This window comes from Malurus melanocephalus, unplaced genomic scaffold (genome assembly GCF_030028575.1).
Source record: "Malurus melanocephalus ecotype Western Australia unplaced genomic scaffold, MMel_1.1 scaffold_237, whole genome shotgun sequence".
Classification (NCBI taxonomy): domain Eukaryota; kingdom Metazoa; phylum Chordata; class Aves; order Passeriformes; family Maluridae; genus Malurus; species Malurus melanocephalus.
The window spans coordinates 1,221-9,290 of record NW_026623469.1 but is presented as its reverse complement, the minus strand read 5'-3'; the positions used below and the strand labels follow the sequence as shown (position 1 = coordinate 9,290).

The 8,070-nt window shown below is 50.9% G+C and overlaps 1 protein-coding gene across 1 annotated transcript in view; it reads right to left on the bottom strand.

Moving 5' to 3' along the window:
• LOC130578702 (zinc finger protein 185-like) overlaps positions 1-7,465 on the bottom strand; it is a 25,377-nt gene extending 17,912 nt beyond the window's left edge. Inside the window, exons 1-8 of the mRNA XM_057374983.1 lie at positions 7,406-7,465; positions 5,977-6,045; positions 5,042-5,125; positions 4,347-4,391; positions 3,924-4,007; positions 2,740-2,823; positions 1,826-1,909; positions 1,587-1,694 (exon numbers count right to left, since the gene is read on the bottom strand). Of these exons, the coding sequence (XP_057230966.1) occupies positions 1,587-1,694; positions 1,826-1,909; positions 2,740-2,823; positions 3,924-4,007; positions 4,347-4,391; positions 5,042-5,125; positions 5,977-6,005 (518 nt within the window). The 5' untranslated portion in view covers positions 6,006-6,045; positions 7,406-7,465. The remainder of the gene's footprint in view (positions 1-1,586; positions 1,695-1,825; positions 1,910-2,739; positions 2,824-3,923; positions 4,008-4,346; positions 4,392-5,041; positions 5,126-5,976; positions 6,046-7,405) is intronic.
• Positions 7,466-8,070: the final 605 nt, after the last annotated feature.

Here is an 8,070-nt window from a genome sequence, read left to right as displayed (position 1 = left end):
ATGTAGACCAAAGTGGAAGGATTATGAAGGATTTGGATGAAATTTGGAAAGGGACCCAAATTCTACATGAGGTGGCCTCTGCAAATAATATCTTACAGTTTGGTCATATTTTTTGTAACATGACTTCATGGTTACCAAACTGGGCCTGGATAAGGGAGGTGTTTGTAATGATTGTAATGATAATTGTCATGTGTATAATATCTGGTGCTGTAAGCAGCTGTGTAAACTGGTGCTGTGGTTAGTGTAGCGTAGAGACTAGACAAGTGAAGTCTTGTTAGTCTCTAAAAAGGGGGGGGATGATGCCTGATGATTTTTGCTTTTCCCTTTACGCTTCTGTACTCCCCCATGCATCCACCTGTACCCCTTAGCCCACATGTTTGTAATTCCTGAAGCTTGATATTCCAGCTTAGTTTAGGCGTTTTGCTGGGCAGAGAGACCAAACATCCTGAGGAAGGAGTCAGTGTGCTCTGTGCTATCTTAAACCCAAGACTCCAGCCTTGGGTGAAGCCTTCCGTCCAGAACATCTTGTGTAAACAGGGCTCTGGCCTCATCTGGGGGGGGATTCATTAGAATAGGGGGACATTACTGCATTTTTTAAGTTTCTTATTGAAAAATCCTAGATAAGTATGCTAATTCCTGAAACCTATAAAACTTGTATCCGTGCTGTACACGGGTGTGCATTCTGCCATCAAGTTTTGCACCTGGGATCCCAAATACCAAGGTAAAACCCTTTTTATCCCCTTAACCGTGTCTGTGTCATTATTAAAAACTGGCCTTTCAAGGCAACAGTTTCCTCACTCTGCACATGGGAGGACAGCCCCATGTCCCTGTCCCTGCTCCCAGCAGAGCTGTCCTGGGAGTGCAGCATGGCCCTGGGGAGGAGAGAAACATTCTGGGTCACTGGTTCTGGGGTGTTCCTCACTGACCCACCTGGGAGGAAGCCCATTTAACTAAGAGCCTCAACTCTTCAAATTTAGAGGGAAAATATGGATAAAAGAAAGGAAATCAGTCCATAAAGTCCTTCCATGGGGACATCCAACTGCGTGGGAAAGCTCCAAATCAGACCCAATGTGACCACAGAGCCAAATGCCAAATTTTATCATTTATTGGCTCTCCCCAGGGAGCCTCTGCTCCCATATTTAAGGTCCAGGAAGCAACTCCTGCCAGTGCAGCTGTCAGGATTTGATGGCTCCAGCTAAGGAGGATCTTTTCTCCCAGATTTTCCTATAAAACCGTGGTAAAAGGTTCATCCAGTAGAAGCAGCAGTAACAGSCCTCAAGTTTAGGTTGAGGATGTTTAGGTTGGATATTAKGAAAACTTYCTTCATGGGACGGGTTGTCAAGCCCTGGAAATGTTCAGGAAATGTGTGGATATGGCACTTGAGGACATGAATTAGTGCTGAACATGGTGRTGCTGCTGGCTGGTGTTTGGACTGGATGATCTCAGAGGTCTTTTCCAACCTTAACAATTCCAYAATTTTTTGAAAAGGGGAACCTGRGAGAATGTTTATCAGCAGGGGGGAAGATGCCCAAGGAATGACCTCTCACTCCACAGGAGAAGGTGGGCAGAATTGTCCCATTCCTTACCCGGCCCTGCTGGGTTCAGTGGGATCCTTCAGCCTGGGGGGCTCGGGGTGGGTGTCATGGCCAGGAGCTCCTTGGCCCCTCTCACTGAGGCTGCTTGAGTCCAAAAACCTAAATCAGAGACCCTTGATTGGGAAAATCCACGCTGGGATGGGCAGACACCCATTCCCTGCAGAGCAGCAGGAGCCATTCCAAAGATCCCAGACCACCAAACCCAGCAGCCCAATGCCCCCAGGCCTCACCTGCTGTCATCCCAGTAGGGCTGGCGGTGGGCTGGGCCCTTGGGGTTCGTGGAGCTGCTCCTGTCCTCATAGCCCAGGACAGACCTGGAAATCAGGGAAAGGCCCATCACATCCCTGAAAAGTGGCACGGGATCCTGGCACTGGGCTCACCAGGACAGGCTCATGCCAACCTGCACCGGGGCTCTTCTCCAGGACATCACACAGTCCATGTCCCTGTGGGGGAACGGGGCCCCACAGACCCTGATTCTGAAACTCAAGCAATTATTGTGTACGACTGAGGCCTGGGAAAAGAAAAGGAGTGTTGACAGCCTACATGGAGGAGGAATGCCGCATCCTTGAGAAAAGCAGATTRGAATGYAGAAKTGATAATGCAGGTGGCTGAAAATTATAAGCATTACTAATACTGTAGCTTTTGCAAACTCACCAATTATGTTCTAATTACTAATTAAACAACTGTCTCTTGACCAATATATGTTTGACACAAATGTGTACTTTAATTGCTAAAGTAGATAAAAAAAGCTTGTCCCACAATAAAGTTCTTCTTTCTTTCTGTTTTTTTACCCACTTTTGTGTGTTTTATATCTATTCTTTTCTGTTGCTGTTTGGCCAGCAGTGACATGTCCCTGAATTCCACCTCCCTGCTGCCACTCCAGCATCCCAGGATCATCAGGGAAGCAAAAGGGAGTGACTGAACCCCACTGGRAACACCAGAGGAGGAAAAATCAGGAGTGCTTGGCTGATCCCAGACCAGAGGGAGAGGGATATAACACAGAGCTCTTGGATTGCTTAAACTTCAGTTGTTTCCATCCTTGGGAAAAAAAGCTGGAGAAAGAGCCTCTTTTTGGGCTTGCCCACTCAGAATTTCTTCAATCCTCAGAATTATTCCTACACCTACTAAATCACCCCACTCTTACCTTTTGAAGGAGTAKTCTCTGTCCTCGATGTGCACAGGGGCTCCCTCAGTGGGAGGAAAGGGGACATCAGGCTGTGAATGAGACCTGGCAGAAAAGTGGGAATTTARAGCTTCCAGAGGCTTCCAGGGAATCTGTATGGAACAACACTGCACTTTGTATCAGCCCAGGAAACTGGGAAGAATTGTCTCAGAGAACTGATTTTCCGTCAGAAAAACCCATTTTTCATCTTTAACCGAGAGGAGGAGAGGCTGATGGGGGTTACTGGGAATCCATTCCCACACAGGAATTTCCTGTCCTGTACCAGGATCTTGCTCCTGGATAAGGCACAATAAGAGTGACTTTGGGGAAGAAATTCCCACACCCCCAGGAGCAGTTCCAGACTTTGGGATTTACATCATCCTCCTGGGAGCCTTGGGATCCTCCTCAGCTCAGCTCAGAGGGCTGAATTCATTTCATAGAATCCAGGAATCAGGGAATGGTTTGGGTTGGAAAGACCTTAAAGCCCATCTAGGGCCACCCCTGGCATGGCAGGGACACCTCCCACTGTACCTTCTCCAAGCCCTGTCCAACCTGGCCTTGAAATCTGCTCGCCTCAAGGCCTCTGATGGGGCAAACGTTGGAAATGGATCCCAAAATAACAGACAAGGGAGGGAAGCAGCTCCAGGTAGATCCATGTGTTTGCTGCCAGCAGCAGCAATTGCTTGCTGACCCTGCACCTCTGGCAATGCCAGGGGCGCAAACGCTCTGGAATCACGTGGGATGGAGGCACTAAAGGCAGTGCTGAACCTGCTGGATCTGCTCCCAGAATCCCAGCATCAGTGAAGATGGAAAAGCCCTCCCAGACCATGGAGCCCACCCTGTGACCCATCCCCACCTTGTCCCCTGCCCAAAGCACTCAGTGCCACCTCCAGCCCTTCCTGGGACACCTCCASGGATGGGGACTCCAAACCTCCCTGGGCAGACCCTGCCAGTGCCTGACCACCCTTTCCATGGAGAAATTCCTCCTGAATTCCCAGCTGCTTCTCTGGGAAGAAGCTGTGTAACAGTGAACAGCAAGATGCTGTTCCCGCTGTTTATCCACGCAGGATTTTCCATTTCCAGTTCCTCTGTTGGATTCTAATCCCAGCTCTACTCTGGACAAGTCACTCACTGCCACCCCAGCTGCCCTCTGGGCAGGGTCCCACCTGGTGTCACCCCAGGAGGGCTCRGGCTGGCGGGGCAGCTTTTCGGGAGCATCCACGGGTCTGTCCTGGGAGTCAGAGCTGGACCTGCCAAGAGAAGGAGCTTGGTTGGTCCYAGCAGGAAGCTCAGGAAGTTGGAGAACACCAAGAGGCAAATATGTCAACCAGGAGTTTTGCCTGGCTCTAATGGAACATGTTTTCTTCCTTCCTAGCTCTGGAAATTTCCTGAAGGGCCAAGCCACAGATCCAACTGAYTCATCCTCGTGTGAGGAAAGCAGCTGGAAGGTCCCAGGCTTTTTGAGCTGCTGGGTCAGGCCCACCCCCTGCAAGGGCTGCTCTCAGAGCTCATCTGCCAGGGCAGTCCCAGGGCAGGAGGAGACMCCCCTCCCTCCAAAATCAAGGAGAAAAAGGGAATTTTTCACTTACTCTGATGGGTAAAACCCATTGTTGGCTTCTGTGTGCTCAGGAAACCTGGAAAAGAGAGACACAGATTGAGGAATGTCTTGCAGTGACTTTCCTGTGCATTCCATAAAAGAGAGAGCAGGGAATCCCTAAACTTCCTGGAGAGGGACCTGTCCCAGGGGACACAGCAGAAAACTCTGGGGAATTCAGGGTCAGGACATGAATACTCCTYGGCACTGAACCTTTTGCTTTGCCATCTCACAGGATCTGCAGTTTCCTTTTTTGTTCGGGGCTTGGTTTTGGGAATTTTCTGAGGGTTTCTTATTGCAAAAGTCAATAAATAGGTGGAGGCTGAAGGCCTAGAGAGAAGTTCACAGAGTGTGAACCCCCCTGTACTGTTAAAACCATGAATAAATGACATTCCRGAACTGATTTTCATTGGGGAATAAAACTGGAAAATGAAGGAAGGATCCACAAAAATGACCGGACCTTTTTTGTATCATAGAAACTAAAAAAAAAAATCTGGTAGAAAATATCATACAATTTGATTTTTCCCCTTTTTCTTAAATGAAATTTAAAGAAACTGGTGCAGTTCTACAAAGCCCAGATGGAAAGTGGTTTTCCATCAGTAAATATCCATTCCAAGGTTGCAGGCAGCTCCGGAGCAGCAGTTCCTGGGCTATGCAGTGCCCAGGTCAGGAATCMGACAGTGACTGTACCTTCCATTTGTGGAAGCCCTGCTGGCTCTGGATCCCTGTTCATCCCATGAGAGCAGCTCAGGCTTTTCCTTCAGAGCTTTGGCACTAAAAAGAGGAATATTCCAGTGAAAATGGGACTTGTGGTGCATCATCCTAGAGAAACCTGCTGATATTGAGTGGGGTGGGGAAGGAAATGGGGCTGAACCTCTCTCTGTCAGGACAGACAGGGCAACATTCCTTAGCCCAGTGGGTCTGACTGCAGATTATATGGAACATGGAATTATGGAATTATGGAATTATGGAATCCCAGAGTGGGTTGGATCGGAAGGGAACTTAAATATCACCCATGTCAGGGACACCTCCCACTGTCCCAGGCTGCTCCCAGCCCCAATGTCCAGCCTGGCCTTGGACACTGCCAGGGATCCAGGGGCAGCCACAGCTTCTCTGGGCACCCTGTGCCAGGGCCTGCCCACCCTCCCAGGGAACAATTCCTTCCCAATATCCCATCCATCCCTGCCCTCTGGCACTGGGAAGCCATTCCCTGTGTCCTGTCCCTCCATCCCTTGTCCCCAGTCCCTCTCCAGCTCTCCTGGAGCCCCTTTAGGCCCTGGCAGGGGCTCTGAGCTCTCCCTGGAGCCTTTTCTTCTCCAGGTGAGCATCCCCAGCTCTCCCAGCCTGGCTTCAGTTTTCCATCCCCATCCATGGGTGCTGCTCCCTGCAGTCAGGTTCCACCTGTGCCCTGTGTCCAGTGGACCATGACAACAGCCCAGCCTCGCCCTTTCCAGGGGAGGGGAGGGGAGGGGAGGGGAGTTGCTGTGGCTTTGCTGGCAGGTGATGTCCCTGAAGCGCAGCTAGCCCAGCCTGGGGGCACCAGGAGCAGGGAAAGGCAATTCCTGAGCAAATCCAGGCCCAGCCCTTGGTCCAGCAGCACAGAGCAGCCCCTGCCCACTCCTTACCTGTCCCCATGCTGGGACACTGTTTCCATGGAGAATTTCCCATTCAGGGCCTGCCTGTCCTCACCATTCCTGCAGGGAAAACAGCATGAGCATGAGGGAGGGGGATGAAGAGCCACAGGGGCTGTACAGAGCGGGGTTTGTTGGAAGTGAGCTGCAAACAAGGCAGGAATTGGGGTAAAACTCCAAGGGAAAAGGATCGGCTGAGCTGATGGAAAGGGCTGCAGGTTCAGGTTGGGATTCCTAGCAAGGAGCTGGGAATGTTCAAACTAAAGGTGGGGCTGGTCTAAAACTGGTGCCAAGCTCCAAAATATTCCTGGCTTTTAGAGCTTTCATAGATGTCTGATATTATCACGTGTGATACTAATTTCCACCTAATTTCTGAGGGTTTTACGTTTTGTGTCTTCATGGCAGCTTTAAACTAGAGGTGGTGCAAATCTTCCACCTCTAACTCCTCAAAACCCAGAAATTCATGCATATTTTTTGTGGGTGGGGCTTCTCCAAACTGTGGGAGGCTTCCAACTCAGGATGTTTCCTCCCAGATGCTTTTTCCCTTCCCTGGATTCCCTGTGGGGTGTTTGCTGTTCCGTGCTCCTCCTGCCCCATGTCCTGTAGGATTTTGTGTCTCCTGGGGATCCYCCAAGCAGAGCCAGATTCCCCTCCCACCCTGGGGGGATCCCGAAGCTGCTGCGGGGCCCCAGACCCACCTGAGCTCAGCAGGAGGGGAGGATTTCCCTGCAGGATTGCTCAGGATTGGGGATGTTTGGCTCCTGCTGCCTCCTTTGGGGCTGCAAGAGAGAACAGAGCACAAACTCATCCCTGCTTAAAGCAGCTCCAAATCTGCCCTGCATGGAACAGGATTGGAGAATGTGGGAATGCATCAGCGCTCTTCTCAGTCCACTCATTGACAAAGTCATCAGAAACAATTTTTAGATTAAAGGCAGTGATTTTGCCAGGAATTTCTACTTTCTGCAGTGACACACCAATAAAAGCAGCAGGTGAGCAAAGTGCTGTTTGCAATGAGAACTATCCCACCTTTGGATACTCSAGGCACGGATTCTATCAAAACATTGGAAAATACCTGAAAATTATTCCCCYACACCTGCTTGGCCAGAAAGAGTTCAGCTGGATGGGGCTTGGAGCACCAAGTGGGAGGTGTCCCTGCCCAAAGGGGGTGGCACTGGATGGGCTTTAAGGTCCTTCCAACCCAAACCATTCCAGGATTCTACATTTGGGTTTTTTCCTTTTGGGTTTGGAGCCCTTCTGTTGGGATGCAGTCAGATGCTGGCAGGACATGAATTTCAGCCACAAAACCTTTATTCAGAGCTGCACCCAGGAAAGGTTTCCCGTGCAAAGCTGGGTTTGGTTGCTCCCCTTTCCTGGAGCAGTGCCTGCTCTGACAGCCCCACCCAGCCCATCCCGGAGCTCTCACCTGCAGGGAGAGGCTGCTGCTGCTGCCTTTGGCTCATCCCACCAAGTCCCGGGGCTGGTTTTCCTCAGCCCATTAGCACTGACCAAAAAAAAACCCCAACAAACAAAACAAGGAATTAACAAAGCATTAAAGATGGGTGATTTTGAGAAGCTTCTCCCTTGGGAGCACAAATCCTGCTCTGTGCCCTGCTGTGCCTCCTGTCTGCCTTTCTGCCGGAGTACTCGGGGTTAGGAGCTGATTTTTCCCATTTTTCCCGGCTGGAGCTCTTTCTATACCCGGTGTTTGTCACAAAGCCCTGACTCCCCCAAATGTGGAGATCAGAACTCGCTGCATTCCCAGCCCCAGCTGCAGTGTGGGATGGGGGGAAACTTCCCAGCCCTGCCTCAAACCTGCCCACAACGGCCCCAAACCTGCCCATGATGGCCCCAAACCTGCCCACAACGCCCCAAACCTGCTCACAACAGTCCCAAACCTGCACACAATGGCCCCAAACCTGCACACAATGGCCCCAAACCTGCTCACAACGGCCCCAAACCTGCCCACAACGGCCCCAAACCTGCTCACAATGGCCCCAAACCTGCCCACAATGGCCCCAAACCTGCCCATGATGGCCCCAAACCTGCCCACAACGGCCCCAAACCTGCCCACAACGGCCCCAAACCTGC